Source organism: Mirounga leonina, unplaced genomic scaffold (genome assembly GCF_011800145.1).
Source record: "Mirounga leonina isolate KUSES-001 unplaced genomic scaffold, KU_Mleo_1.0 Mir_127, whole genome shotgun sequence".
Lineage (NCBI taxonomy): Eukaryota > Metazoa > Chordata > Mammalia > Carnivora > Phocidae > Mirounga > Mirounga leonina.
The window spans coordinates 51,815,418-51,831,723 of record NW_023270316.1 but is presented as its reverse complement, the minus strand read 5'-3'; the positions used below and the strand labels follow the sequence as shown (position 1 = coordinate 51,831,723).

General features: G+C 37.9%; 1 protein-coding gene across 3 annotated transcripts in view; it reads right to left on the bottom strand.

The window, feature by feature from the left end:
• Positions 1–5,743: 5,743 nt before the first annotated feature.
• The window catches only part of NAA16 (N-alpha-acetyltransferase 16, NatA auxiliary subunit), a 64,684-nt gene continuing 54,121 nt past the window's right edge, over positions 5,744–16,306 (bottom strand). For 2 of the 3 annotated variants that reach the window (XM_035003283.1, XM_035003285.1), the window contains 7 exons: positions 15,769–15,982; positions 14,366–14,559; positions 12,816–12,924; positions 12,276–12,374; positions 11,626–11,769; positions 8,328–8,425; positions 5,747–7,124 (listed from right to left, as the gene is read on the bottom strand). In XM_035003283.1, coding sequence (XP_034859174.1) covers positions 6,927–7,124; positions 8,328–8,425; positions 11,626–11,769; positions 12,276–12,374; positions 12,816–12,924; positions 14,366–14,559; positions 15,769–15,982 — 1,056 coding nt within the window. In that variant the 3' untranslated portion in view covers positions 5,747–6,926. Of the gene's footprint in view, positions 7,125–8,327; positions 8,426–11,625; positions 11,770–12,275; positions 12,375–12,815; positions 12,925–14,365; positions 14,560–15,768; positions 15,983–16,306 lie in introns of all 3 variants that reach the window. The other variant, XM_035003284.1, reaches the window with a different exon arrangement.

The window sequence follows — 16,306 nt, the reverse complement described above, 5'->3', positions numbered from 1 at the left end:
CTTAGTGGTCCTCAAACTCTGCTTCTCGGTGGTCTGGACACATCTTCAGCTCCATACGAGTGTTTTGCCACGAAGTTGGAATAATGGCAGCCTCAGACCATTGGTGAGAAAATTAAGCAGCTAATGGTGTTTTTTTCCATTTCAAGTTTCTCCGTCACAAATTTTCCTAAAGCTTTGATGCCCGAGAACGTGTAAGTCCTCATAAGTAAGAAGAATATGTAACAAATGAATATTCATGAAAGTCACAGTCAATCCTCCGTTCTCCAACTTGTTTTCTCTGTTGGTTATCAGTGGTTGCCATTTCACGTTATATGGGTAAGACCGTTATTAAGACGGAGATTCCTTCTGTTTAGTGTGGGATTAAATAGATGAGATTATTACAAGGCTCTCAAGTATTCTGACCCCGGTGCCCCTCCCAAACTGAGCTGAGAACCTCCACTGATTAGTGCCCCATGCTGCTGACTTACCTTCTTTCCCACCACAAAGACAGACAAAGACAAGAGGAGGGCGTCTCAGAACCCAGGGAATACAAGTGACTCCATCCCCCTGGTGAAAGCGGCTGATGGGCATGTCGCTTGGAAGAGGTTGCGTTCGGTGCACACGACTCTCCGATGCCCTGGGGACCACGGGAGAACACGTGGAGCTATGCTGTGACACATGCCTCCGAGTCTGCAGACAGAGGCTTTGCAGTGAAGCTTAAAGGCAGACCTGTGGGTGCACGGGGGCAACCTAGAATCTTCCTGTGCATGACAGCAGGCAGCTACATTTGCATATATAAGCTGACATGTTAATCTTATATGTGGAACAAGTTGGACGGGTGCACAAAAAGGCTTGGTTCACTTTTGGGTGCCTGGGTGGCTCCATCGGTTAAGCGGCTGACTCTTGGTTTCAGCTCAGGTCATGATCTCAGGGTCCCGGGACCAGTCTGCTTGTGGATTCTCCCTCTCCCTCTGCTCCCCACCCCCACTCACAGCTCTCTCTAAAATAAATAAGTAAATAAATATTTTTTTAAGAAAAGGGCTTGGTTCACTTTTGTCCCACATTCAAAACTCTCATTGTCTAGACTTTTGAGCCCAGGAAGAGGGCCAAGTTCACTAAATGGTGCACAGAACCGTGGCTACTTCTACCCTCTAATTAGAAGGCTGCCGAGCATAACTTCCCCTGGGCTCCAGGGGACTCCCTCTGGGCCAGGGGAGGTGCCTGTGAGGTCACCAACATGGGTCTGGCACAATCCATGACTCTGAGGGAGTCCAGCTTGAGAACACTGAACCATGCAGTTCCCATCGCCTTGATAACTCTCCTCACTGCAAAGAAGAAGGGCGGGTGGGGCCTGCCTGAGAGCGGGTTCCTCCACTCAGACCAGGACCCTCTTGCCGCACAAAACTCCACCACACCTGCAAACCACGGGGCGGGGGGCGCTCTCCACGTAACAAAGGCTGCATCTGGAATTTGTAGGGTCTACAGAGGGCAGCTATCAGGACATATGGAACTAGAAATGTATATATTACACAACTTCTCATGCATGGAAACCATCTAATTTCCCTGAAACAATGAAAACATAGAAAACAACCCAGGCCCTTCTACGCTGGTTCTTGTAATTCTGAAGAAATCAGAAAAGTAAATAAAACTGGAAAAGTTTGCCCTCCAGTGGGGAAACAGCGAACTAACAGCGTACTTCAAAGGGTTCCAGCAACACAATGTTAGCCCTGAAACCACACGTGAGTGCGCTCATTGGGAAAGAAGTATGTCAGGGGACAAACGGGAGCCCCCACGGTGGGCTCAGTGTGGGCCCGGCCCTCAGGGAACTGGCTCTCTTGTTGAGACAATGAGACTTTAAACACAAACAGAGCCAGATGGGTGAGGAAGACACACGATTACTGAGCATCGTGACAGAGGGGAAGGAACATGATGCCAAGTTGGAAGGAGCAGGTTGGAATCCTGCTCTGTTGCTGAAAAGCTGTGTGACCCTGGGAAAAGCTGGTTTCTCTACTGGCTTTGGTGTCCTGGAAAATGAGGGTGTTGATGCCTCTCTTGCAGGGCAAATAGATTAGTGACAGCACTTTGTGTCTGGAAGCATCCATCGACAGCATTATGGACACTTACTTTGGGCTGAGCTCTGGGCTTCCCCCTCTAGACCGACCGGCTCGGGGACCTTAAGGAGCTTACAGTCAAGCTCAGTGGATGGAGAACCCAAAGAAGCCCCCCAGCTGCTAGCACGAAGAGCTGCCTTCAAAGGGATTTGAAAAAGGCATTGCTCTGGGGGGCTGACTTGCACGAAGATGCCCCTGTGGGAAGAACTATTAGACAGATGTCCCTGGTGTGGTAGCCACTAGCCATCTGTGCTATTTACATTTAAATAGAACTTAAAATCCAGTGCCTCGGACACATTAGCCACAGCCAAGCGCTTGGTAGCCACGTGTGGCTAGGCCTACCAAACTGGACATTGCAGATCAGATAGACAGAAACTAGATGAGACAGACAGACAGACAGAGAGACAGAGAATAGATAGAAACTGTTTTCAATTCATTGCCCCGTTTTGTTTTTTGCTTGGGTTTTTTGGGGGGAGTCGTTTTGTTTTTGATCTACTCTTTTTCTGCCTTCTCTCGTTTCAACTGAGCGGTTTATATGGTTTCATTTTCTCTCCTTTCTTAGCATATTAATTATACTTCTTTTACAATTTTTTAAGTGGTTGCCCTAGTGTTTGCAATATACATTTACAACTAATTCAGCGTTCTCTTTTTTACAGTTTTTAATTCCAGTTAGTTAACATACAGTTACGTTAGTTTCAGGCGTACAACATAGTGATTCTACACTTCCACACATCACCCAGTGCTCATCACAAGTGCCCTCCTTAATCCCCATCACCTATTTCACCCATCCCCCCACCAATCTCCCCTCTGGTAACCATCAGTTTGTTCTCTATAGTGAAGAGTCTGTTTCTTGATCTTTTTTTCCTTTTGTTTCTCTAATTCCACATATGAGCGAAATCATATGGTATTTATCTTTCTCTGACTTATTTTGCTTAGCATTATACTCTCTAGCTCCATCTACGTTGTTGCAAATGGCAAGATCTCATTTTTTTTGATGGCTGAGTCATATTCCATTGTGTATGTGTACCACATCTTCCTCATCCCTTCATCAATCATTGGACACCTGGGCGGCTTCTATATCTTGGCTAATGTAAATAATGCTGCTATAAACACAGGGATGCATGTATCCCTTTGAATTAGTGTTTTTGGATTCTTTGGGACAACTAATCTAACTTTCAAGTAACACTATACCACTTCATGGGTAGTGCAGGTACCTTGTAAGAAAGTATTCCCAGTTCCTCCCTCCTGTCTCATATGACACTGTGGTCATTCGTACCACTTATCCGTAAGATGTAATCATCCAATATGCTGTTGCTCTTATTATTCTGAGAAACCATTATGTTAGATCGATTAAAGATTAAGAAATAATAAGTTATTCAAAATAAGACACTGTATTTTACCTTCATTTATTCCATCTCTAACACTCTTCTCTTTACGTAATTTAACTCTCATATCATTTTCCTTCTCTGAAGAATTTTTAACATTGCATATGAGACAGGTCTACTGGTGACAAATTCCCTCAATTTTTGTTCATCTGAGAAAGTCTTTATTTCTCGGCCACTTTTGAAGGATAATTTTATTGCATAAACAATTCTTGCCTGGTGGGTTTTTTCTTTCAACACTTTTAATATTTCACTCTATTCTCTTCTGCTTGCATGGTTTCTAAAGGGATGTCTGATGTAATTTTTATCCATGCTGTTTTAAAGATAAAGTGGGGTTTGTTTTTCTCTGACTTTTTATAAGATTTTCTCTTTGTCTTTTATTTTCTGCAGTTTGAATATAATTTGGTTAGGTATAGTTTTTTGGTATTTACCTGAATTGGTATTCTCTGAGCTTCCTGGATCTGTTGGCTTGTTGTCTGTAATTAATTTTGGAAAATTCTTAAAACAAAGAACAAGGGCAATGGAAAGTTACAGATATGGTAGATATTAATGCAACTATATCAATAATCACTTGAAATGTGAATGGTCTAAACATACCAATTAAAAACAATCAGAATGGATTTTAAAAAACAAGACCTTATTATATGCTGTGTATAAGTAATCTACTTTATGTAAAGACACAGATTAAAAGTTAAGGGATGGAGAAAGACCTACCACGCTAACATCAATTTTTCAAAAAAGCTGGAGTAACTACATTAATTTCAGACAAAACAGACTTCACAACAAGAAAAATTATCAGGGATAAAGGAAACATCACATAATGTTAAAGGGGTGATTCTCCAAGAAGACATAACAATCTTTAATTGTGTGTGTGCCTAACAACAGAGCATCAATATACATAAAGCAAGAACTGCTAGAACTACAAGGAGAAATAGACAAATTCACAGTAACAGTGGGAGACTTCAACACCCCTCCATCAGTAATGGCCAGATACAGCAGCCAGAAAATCAAGATACAGTTGAATCCAACAGCATCATCAGTCCACTGGATGTGACATTTATAGATAACTTCATCCAGCAACAGCAGAATACATGTTCTTCTCAAGCTGACATGGAATATTCACCGAGACAGAGAACATTCTGGGTCATAAAACACACTTTAATAAATATAAAAGAATGGAATTCACACAAAACATGCTCTCAGACTACAATGGAATTAAATTAGAAATCAATAACAGAAAGATAGTTGAGCAATCTCCAAATATTTGGAGATTAACAAAACACTTCTAAATAACACATGCATCAAAAAGGAAGTCTCAAGAGAAATTTAAAAGTATTTTGAGATAAATGAAAATACAACTTATTGAAGTTTGTGGGATGGAGCAAAGCAGTGCTTAGACTGAAATTTATAGCACTAAATGCATGTATTAGAGAAGAAAGATCTAAAGCGATAATCTAAGCTTCTGAGAAAACTAGAAAAAGAGCAAAAAAAAAAAAAATGTTTTTGAATCTTTGTGTCTTTTCCTAGCTGTTATGATAATCTTGGCAGGATCACCCAGGACAAAGGACTTCACACTTTTCTCTTGAGACTAGAGACTTCTCCAAGTACTTGGTTCTCAGATGCCTCTCCTTTAGCTTTCTGAAATGTAAAGGGCCTCTGCCAAGGCTGGAGGCAGGGTGGAGGTAGGAGGTGGGGGAACATGACACACCCCTGCCTCCCTTAACTAAAAAGATCCCTGCCCTTATCCCAGATTTATAGGATGTTTATACTCAAAGTGGGATGGGAGTAGGGAGGAGAACAGATACAACCTCCATACACTGACCCAGACACTACTGGATTTCACCCTTTATCCTGCCTTCCAGATCGTGAACCCAATTCCTCCCATTTCAAGTGTATCCACCCTGTAACAAGACTGCCACTGAAAAAAATAGAAATAAATAAAAGACTGCCGCTGCCAGCATGATTTCCACATTACGATTAATGGGAATCACTTACGCAAGTGGCATCTTGCTGAAAATAACATAATGAATTACATGTTTGCCAGGATCACTTAGTGACAAAGACTGCCAAGCTCGAAAATTATTGAAACGCTCAAAAGAAGCCAAGCTGCTGTGGCACCAGAATTTACTGGTAGGTGTTTATTTTTTAATAACCAACTTCCTTTTTTATAAACTTGTAAAAATGAAGATGATTAAGTTTTTAGTCTTTCAAAGAAAAAACATTTTGCAAAAATATTTTATGTGAAATAATAACACAAACACAAATAAGCAACTGTGTACAAAATAATTTATTACAGTATTATATAGGTTGCATTATTTTACAGTGAGTTTTTTTTCTCTTAACAATTATGAATCTAAATAGCTTAGGGCAAAGGAAAACCATTTTAATTAGAATGGCTTCTCTAAATAAAATCTCCCTTTTTGAATTCATATTTGCCTTAAAGGGACGTATTAATATTAGACATATTTACACAGTTCTGAAAGAAATATAATGAATGATTCCATTATTGTTTTCTGTACAAGATAAAACGAAAACCTATACTATACTCCCCCCCTAAAATATTGCTCAACAATGCTTTAATAGTTAAACTAAAAATAGTTTAAATTCTCATTTTGCTGATACAAAAACGTATTTAATAGTCAATGCATGGCTATAAGAGTAAGAATGTTTCCTTATAATTTGTATTCTTCCCTATTCTGCCCCCCTGAAGCACTTAGATATAAACTGTTTGTTAATACATGAAGCAATTTAATCAAGATAGCATAATTCTTACCCATGGGTCTTTAAAAGAATGATCTAGGGATATGCAACAAATTTACCAGTGAATTTCCATGATTAGGAGGCAAACCAATCCCCACATTCTGAATCATCTACATAAAACTGGAGTACTCTTATTCAATAGAAAGTATCATTTTCATGGATATTAAGAAGGAAATGGTAAATCATGAAAAAATTAAGGTGGAAAAAGGGCAAACTGAAATAAATTTTAAAATAAACCTCTATGTCTGCCAAAAAAAAGTTTCATCTTAACATACAGTTGACACTTTAAAACTGATGTGCTTTAATTAAAAAGCAAGCAAATAATAATACAACAAACCCGTAACATCAAAACACAGATTCTGAAACCAGGGTTTCAAGAAAATAATACAGTGGGGCTGTATACAACTTAGCTTAATAAGAAATTATATTTATGATACAGAAGTGACAGCATCCATCACAATGCTGATAATCGGAAAATTTAAGAAAACTGTACAAGTATAAACAGGTAATTTTCAACAGATGTTTATGTAAATTGGCAGAGTCAGATAAAGGATAAAGTAAGTTTACCGAATACTCCATTTACAAATTCTATCCCATTATTCCATTTCATACCTATATTAAAATACACCCTGAAAAGGAAACCCTGATCTGAATTCAGCTCTGAGTCTTACAGGAGTCAACTTTCTATGGGATTTCAAATTTCGTTTGCCAAGGCATCACAGTTAGCTGTATGGCTGAGTGCCACACTGTGGCTGTCCATTTCGTTCACACCGGGCAGGAAAGCGGAAGTGAAAGGAAGCAGGTTATGACAGGCCACCCTGTATTCTTCATACTGGGAATTACAGTTCCCAAAGCTGCCATCAAGCAGTGCCTCGGAAACCTTTAATAAAGTCTATCAAAAAAGACGAGAATAAAAATAATTTTTAAGAAAAAAGGTTGGTTACTAATCACTTTAATAATCAAAAGATGCAATGTGTTAATTAAACAAAAGAACACTGGCAAGGCCTCAGTGTAAAATAACTTCTTGCTACTCACAGTAAGTAATCACCTCAAAACAGGAACATTTTATTATTTCTTATTTTTTAAAATTTAAATTCCATTAATTAACATTAGTTTCATAGGTAGAGCTCAGGGATTCATCAGCTGCACACAATCCACCCAGTGCTCATCCTATTATGTGCCCTCCCCAAGGCCCATCACCCAGTAACCCCATCCCCCATCCCCCCACCCACCTCCCCTCCAACTGAGGGTTCTCAGTTTAGAACTGGAACATTTTAGAAATCAATTCTGCAAAGCCTTAAAAAAATGGTAAAATTCTAATACTTGAAAAAGTGACTCTCCAAAACTGATCACTAAAATGAAAATGTCTCTTTAAAAAAAAAAAAAGTCCTTTATTAACCACACTAGTTCCCATTTCCTGAGGGCTTACTATGCCTCGCTCCGTGGTGCTTTGCAGATACTGTGTGTCTTACAAATTGAAGGCTTATGGCGACCCTGTGTTGAGCAAGTCTGTTGGCACCATTTTCCCAACAGTATTTGCTCACTTTGTGTCCCTGTGTCATATTTTGAAAATTCTTGCAAATATCTCAAACTTATTCACTATTATTATATTTGTTATGATGATCTGTCATCAGTGATTACAACTCGCTGAAACCTTAGATGATGGTTAGCATTTTTTAGCAATAAACTTTTTTTTAATTAAGGCATATAGATTGTTTTTTCAGACATAACACTATTGCACGCTTAACGGACTACAGTATAGTATAAACATAACTTTTATATGCACTGGGAAACCAAAAACTTCACTGGACTCACTTTGTTGTGCTATTCACTTTATCAGCAGTGGTCTGGAGTTGAACCCACAATATCTCCTAGGTATGCCTGTATTTTCATTCTTATCTTATAAATGAGGAAGAGCAAGCCAAGAAATGGAAATTTGCCTAACGCGTGTGACAAATATTGTAACTGCTAGAGCTGAGATCCAAATCCAGACCTAACTCTGAAGGTCCACTCAAGCATTTTGTTGTAAAGACACATGTTTTGTCAGAGCACTCAGTATCCATAAATTTGTAGAAACCAATCTGAAAAATCTTACCTTTACATTTTTATCTTTTATCGTTTCATCCAATCTAGTGGCAATAGCAATTGCTTTCTCTTGCCTTGACTTGTCCAGAAAATACATCATTTTAGCCCCTGAAATAACAAGACACTACAAAATGAGTGAACTCCTAGATCTTAAAATTATTTGATTGACATCGAACAGTGACTTAAAATAAGGTTCCGAGTGTTAAGGTCCCAGTGGGCTGGAGCTGGCTCCTACCAGGACTTGGGAGCCAGATGCAAAGTTTCCGCCCAACTCCCAATTCAATGACATCCTATTGACAGACTGGGACCACAATGGGAGTGTTTATATTATGGCAAAATGCTGCACATCAGGGTTTCTTCTGTTAAAAAGATATGGTTGTCAAACGCTTACCAGGAGACCAGATTTAACAACCACCCCTCCCCCTAAAATGCTATAACTCAAAATATAAATATGGGTTACCCTGTAGCATCAATCAATATTTCAGCTAAAATCATTTTTTAAAGATGATATCCTCAAATAAAACAACTAAGGAAAAAATTACTGTCACAGAGAATTGTGGCGGAGGGACAAAAGGAAAATGCTTGCATGTTAACAAAAAAAATAAGTAATTTTTAAAGGTTTTTTTTTTATCCCTATTCCTATGTAATATTTTTCTGCATCCACTAAAATGATCATATGGTGTTTACCTTTTCTCTCTCATTGATGCAATGTTTTGCAAATACTAAAACCCTTGCAACCCAGGAAGAAATCCCACTTGATCGTGGTGAACAATTTTTTAATGTATTATTGGATATGGTTTGCTAATATTTTGTTGAGGATTTTTGCATCTATGTTCATCAGGGATATTGGCCTGTAGTTCTCTTTTTGTACTGTCTTTATCTGATTTTGGTATCGGGGTAATGCTGACCTCATAGAATGAATTTGGAAGTTTTTCTTCCTCTTCTATTTTTGGGAATAGTTTGAGAAGAATAGGTATTAACTCCTCTTTAAATGTTTGGTAGAATTCACCTGTGAAGTCTTCCCTTTCACAATGGAGACAACAGGTATTCATTCAAATAACCTCTTTCTCCATGTCTGTATCTCCTATATCTCCTGGTCTGTACTCTATGCTCATTTTTCTATTGGGCTTTTATCAATTTATATTGTTTATTGTTAATTTACAAGAGCTCTACATATATTATTAGCTTTTTATTAATTGCATATCTGTAAATTTTTTTTTCCCATTGGCCTTTTGACTTTTTTTTTTAATTTTTACTTACTAAGTAATCTCTTCCCCCAACAGGGGGCTCGAGCTCACAACCCTGAGATCAAGAGTCACATGCTCTACTAACTGAGCCAGCCAGGTGCCCCAGCCTTCTGACTTTCTTTACGGTTTTTATTTTTACGTGGCAAAATTACTTATCCTGAGAATTTCACATATTTGGGAAGGCATTTCCCATAATAACAATAAAGAAATGCTTTCCTTCATTATCCTGTATTCTTGAAGAGACATTCTTATCTGCCCTTACTACCAAGAAATCGTAATTTTTCATAGGGTTTTTTTCCACAGACATCAGAATCAAGAAGTTTCCCTGTAGAACAAGAAAACTTAGGTTGAAATATTTAAGTATATGGCTTATTGTAGGAGCATAGTTAATTATATTATATACTTCATTTTGTCCCCAATTCCTTTTCCACAATCTTTTGTCCAGTTTATCATCTTGTCCATCCATGCCATTTTGTCATTTTATGAATTTGTATAAACTGCCTAAAATCCTTCCTGTAACAGGGAGGATATAAATAAATCCTTGAAATACAAAATACATAAAGTAGAAAAAATACAAGAAAAAATAAATTACTCATAACCACAAACCACGAAGGCAACCTCTTAAACTTCCATATGTATTTCTTTTCAGCCTTTATCCCAAATTTATTTTTTTTTACATAGTTGAGATTATGTTGTATGTTAGTTCTGTGTATGTATTATAAAATTATTTACCCCTGTTATTACAAATTTTCTGAATAAACATCATTTTACAGGACTGCCTGGTTTTCCATTTCATTACAAACCTACTACTATTTCCTCTCTTCTTAGACATACATTAAATTTGTTTCCATTCTATTTCCCACACTCACACACAGCATTTCAGTTAACATCTTTACACTTAAAGCTCTATCTCTGCTTTGGATTAATTCTTCAAAATTATTTACAAAAGTATAACTACAGCCAAAAATCACAGATAATGTGAAGCTCTCTTTTTTTTGGCTATTTTAAGACTGAGAAAATTGGGACGCCTGGGTGGCTCAGTTGGTTAAGTGGCTGCCTTCAGCTCAGGTCCTGATCCCAGAGTCCTGGGATCGAGTCCCACATCGGGCTCCTTGCTCAGCAGGGAGCCTGCTTCTCCCTCTGCCTGTAGCTCCCCCTGCTTGTACTCTCTCGCTCACTCTCTCTCGCCTATGCTCTCTCTAGCAAATAAAGAAATAAAATCTAAAAAAAAAAAAAAAAAAAAGACTGAGAAAATTAAATAGGAATAAAAATAGCTACAACAAAATCCAGCTATATTTTTACATAATAAAAGCATTAATGTACACATAGATTAAAGAAAAAATGAGCAGTTAAAAAATCTTTTTTAAGATTTATTTCATTTAGGGCGCCTGGGTGGCTCAGTTGGTTGAGCAACTGCCTTCGGCTCAGGTCATGATCCTGGAGTCCCTGGATGGAGTCCCGCATCGGGCTCCCTGCTTGGCGGGGAGTCTGCTTCGTCCTCTGACCCTCCCCCCTCTCATGTGCTCTCTCTCTCTCATTCTCTCTCTCTCAAATAAATAAATAAAATCTTTAAAAAAAAAAGATTTATTTTATTTACTTGAGAGAGAGAGAGAACGCGTGCGCACATGTATGAGGGGATGGGGGAGAGAATTTCAAGGAGATTCCCCTCAGTGCAGAGCCTGCACCGGACTCAATCCAGGACCCAGAGATCATAACCTGAGCCAAAACCGACAAGAGTCAGACACTCAACCGACTGAGCCCCTCAGGCACCCTGATGTGGAACTCTTACTAAGAATGACAGACTGCTTTCCTAAATGGCTGGGCCAGTTTACACTTTCAGCAGCAAAAAACAAGAGTGCTTATTCACCATGTCTTCACCATACTTTCATCTCCTTTTCCCAAACAAAAAAAACCTTTCTTAATCCGAAAGATCAAAAATGGTATTGTGCTCATTTCTTTTTCTATGATAATTTGTAAGGCTGAACATCTTTCCAAACTTTTATTTTCATCACATTCTAACCTCTTCCATAAATGTTTTAACCCCGGGAGTCAGACGCTGACCTGAAAGCAGATGCTGAAGAGAGGTAGCGTTGTGTTTGAGAAAATCTTCATTAAAACTTTCCAAATCCTTGTTGACAAATATTTTCTGCATTTCTTGAGATAGAACTTTGCTCACAATGTCTGGAAGGTTACTATGATTAGACACTATAAAAACAAAACATTTGAAATTAAAAATTTTTTTAATCTGTCCTTTGAAACAAAATCAACTGAAATACATTTAGATTTATTATTAAGCTTGATATATTTTACATAGTAAAAATATTGCTCCTTTCGAATATAAATACATTCTAGCTTAAAAATGCACTAATTTCTAACATATCTTTGCTAGCATGTTTAATTTATAGATGTACTATAAATAGATTTTTTTTTTTGACAGAGAAAGATAGTGAGAGCAGGAACACAAGCAGGGGGAGTGGGTGAGGGAGAAGCAGGCTCCCCGCCGAGCAGGGAGCCCAATGTGAGACTCGATCCCAGGACCCTGGGACCAGGACCCGAGCAGAAGGCAGACGCCCAACAACTGAGCCACCCAGGCGCCCGATGCACTATAAATATTATCCTTTTTCTGCCAATCTCTTTAATGTCCAGCTTAATGGAAGACTGCTGAACTGTCATATTTGCTTTTACATTAATATTACCTTTTTTATACTTACCAGATTTAGAAAATTTAATTAAACATTCATGTAACCATGGGTGATTACTGTTGATAGCAAAAGCTCGTTTGACAGACTGCAGCATTAACAGAAACTTCCCTATTTCAGAAAAAAATATAAAGGTTAACAGCATCAATATTTATGTATGTTATTTTAGTCACTTTATTTTAGCCTCACTTAAATTCCAGTAACAAAATGTTACCTTTCCTGTAACATTCATAAGCAAAATTCAAAGCTGACTTTGTTATCAAAGACAACTTTTATTTTCTAAAGGAAAGCTTGAAATCATGTAGAATTGAATGCTTCAGGTAAACAATTTGTATGACTGTTCGAACTATTCTCAGAATGGATTTAATCATAATATTCTAACTGATCGCCCTGTAAAGTTTTGAGTAGCAAAGGAAAAAGGGATTGGGAGCCTTTATGGAAGGCTGAAATGGAACTCTAACAAATGAAAAGAAAACCAATCTAACTGATAAAGATTACACTGAATCTGGTCACCAATATAATAAGGATTAACAACTGAATTCAAACAATTACCTTTTCTAAAATATATTTCAAATGCTAATAGATGAGTGTCAATGTTATCAGCAACAAGGTTCTTAAGAGGTATAAGGAACTTGATAGCTTCTTCTAATGGATTTTCAATCTATTTTGAAACAGAAAGGAAAATTATTACATTTAAAAACAGCTACACAAGTTAAATTTCCCCCCAAATCTCATATTAACACATATCTAAAGTAATTTACAGTTCTCTTTATATGACCAAATAAGCAAGAAAACATTTTAAAACTATCATCTGTAAACAAATTCAAAATAAATAGTCAATAATTTCAAAATGGAAATAGCTCTATTGTTTTTATGATCATAAAATTAATATAATCTCATAAAACTCCAAAAAGTCCAAGAAATTATTCCATAGACTAAGGAGATGGGACACCAAATACTGAGAGCCCTTATTCTTGAAACATTTAAAGTAAGGAGGCAAATACAATTGCATCAGGTAACTGGAAAAAATGACCAATTTAAAATCCTTATACTAGGGGCGCCTGGGTGGCTCAGTCGCTAAGCGTCTGCCTTCAGCTCAGGTCATGATCTCAGGGTCCTGGGATCAAGCCCCGCATCGGGCTCCCTGCTCAGCGGGGAGCCTGCTTCTCCCTCTCCCCCTCCCCCTGCTTGTGTTCCCTCTCTCGCTGTGTCTCTCTCTGTCAAATAAATAAATAAAATCTTAAAAAAAAATAAAAAATAAAATCCTTATACTAGATTCCACAGTAAATAAACCTGAAAGTTAAATATTTCCCTAAATCTGATCCCTAAATAACTATGGACACTTTGAGAAAATCCCAGAGATGAAGTGCTTTCTCTTTGTAGCTAAAACCTATCAAGATCTATGTTTCCAGATGTAATAGATAATTGTCTGGCTGCTGTAACAAATTACCAAAACTTGAGTGTCAATAAAAAGCAACACATAGTTATTATCTTGGGAGTTCTGTAGGTCTAAAGTCCAACATGGGTCTGGCGGGGCTTAAAAATCAAGGCGCCAGCAGGACCACGTCCCCTCAGGAGGCTCTAAGGAAGAGTGTGTTTCAGTGCCCTTTTCAGCTTCTCAAGGCTGCCCACAATCTCCGTTTGTGGCTCCCTCATTCCCTCTTCAGAACCACTTAACAGAGGGCTGAGTCCTCCTCATGCCACTCCAACCCCCTCTCTTGTCTCCCTCTACTTTGAAGACCCACTGTGATTATACTGGGTTCACCCACATAATCCAGGCGAACTTCCTTATTTTAATAAAGGCCATCTGCCACATTAATTCCCCTTTGCCATGTAATGTAACACATTCTCAAATTTCAGGATTTGGAATGAGGCCAGATTTAAAGGGCCACTATGCTGCCCACCACAACTATAATTCTATGTATAATTTGCATTAACCAAAATTTGCATATTATTTCTCAAAAACAATTAACTACTATCATAATGACCTTGAAATATTACAAAATGGCTTCCAATCTCTAGATTTAATTAAAACACGTTCATGACCAGAACAGAACCAAATAACATATATCCTACAAATAAAGACAGCAAATTCATCTCACCCTTTCTAATTTTTCAGGTATAAGTTCTTCTTTGAGACCACTGGCTTCTTCTTCTTCTTCATCTCTTTTTTTCTTTTGATTTTTTTGTTGGCGTTCCCTTTCTGCATGCTTTCTCTCTTCTTCCAGTTTAGCCTTTTTCTGAGCTCTTCTTTGCTTACTGAGCATTTTCTTCAACTCTTTGGCTGACAGGTTTTCTATAAATATCCAAATGAATACAAATTCTAAATCAAGGTTTCCATCTTCCTCACATTCTTCTGCAATACACAGTACTGTATTAAAGCAATACAGCTTAAAGAGGGGAAAGGGGGAAGGGGCAAGGATACAAAGGTTTGTTTGCTTTTTTTTTTTAAGATTTTATTTATTTGACAGAGAGAGACACAGCGAGAGAGAGACAGAGAGAGAACACAAGCAGGGGGAGCCCGATGCGGGGCTCGATCCCAGGACCCTGGGACCATGACCTGAGCTGAAGGCAGACGCTTAACGACCGAGCCACCCGGGCGCCCCAGAAAGAGAGGTTTGTAGAACATGTAGTCCCACTGCCTAGCACATACCCTGGCACACAGAAGGCAACCAGCGGACACTGCATCAACTAAAATTAATTCTAAAAAATAATAAAAATTAATAATAAAATAAAATCAATCAATTTTGGCCCAGTTCCACCTCCTACACAACATGACTTGGGGCAAATCACTTCATCTTGCTGGGTCTCAAGTCCCAGTCTGCATGCAGTGGGGTGATGACACCAACAATCCTCTTGGAATATATCAAGGGTAAGTGAGACAATGCATTTACACATACTTGGGATCTGTTCAGAAATTTGCCTCCATGCTACTCTCTCTCAAATATTTATAGATACTAACATTTTAGTGAATAAAAATCTGTACATATGTTCTCAATGGCATTATTTTTTTCAATCAACTAGGCACTAGAAGTTGTAAATATGTATTCTTCCCAAAGGGGCTCAACTATTTTAAAAAAACAAAGAAAGAAAGAAAAAGAACCCAGACATTTCTATTTTTCCCTAATTGGCTTTACTGAAGATAAAAATAAAAATGATTGCGGGGAGCCTGGCTGGCTCAGTCGGTGGAATGTGGGACTCTTGATCTCGGGGTTGTGAGTCTGAGCCCCATGCTGGGTGTAGAGATTACTTAAAAAAAAAAAAATCTTTAAATAAATAAGATTGCAAGTCATCCATTAGGGCTATTTAGAAGTGTCAGCTACAGAACACAATCCGGCTGACTTTTTCTAAGCATCCCCCTCCCCCGCCCGTTTTTTTTTTTTTTTAGCATACAAGCTACCTGATGTTTTGACAATATGCTTTTCTATATGTTGTTTATGCTAATGACATTCTGAAATGTAGTGTTTTTTTCAATCCTTTTAAAGTAAGTTCCTTTTTCAGTTACCTGAATTTATTTCTTGTTGTTTGCTCTCATTGGTTAAGGGGTTATCATACAATTTCAAGTATATTTCAATCGCTGATCTAGCAGCCTTGAAATAGAAGGCATGTCTTCTGAGTATATCTTCTAATCTCAAAAGGTCAACATAGGCACGAAGGGTCATCTTTCTCATGCAGTATGTATGGAAGTCAAATTGATCATCGGTTATCTCAAAAAAATGCTTTAAAAAAAAAAACCATAAAATTATCCCTTACATATATGTCAATAATGTCTATTTCTAAAAAGAAAATCATAAAAGCCCCTAATACAATGTAAACAGTCACAATTTCACTTAGTTGCCCTCTCGAAGTGGGCAGTCCTTAACACTACAAAAGACATCAAACTGTTCTTTGTATTCAATGTAAGCTTCTGTTACAACAATCCTCAGCCATTTCCTATAAATCATGTTTTGTGATGATACTCAATTTCTGTGTAGTAAGTTAGATGATCAGATTTTTTTAAACTCTGTAATCAGTACATATTCATTTTTCGCTCTAATGAAATA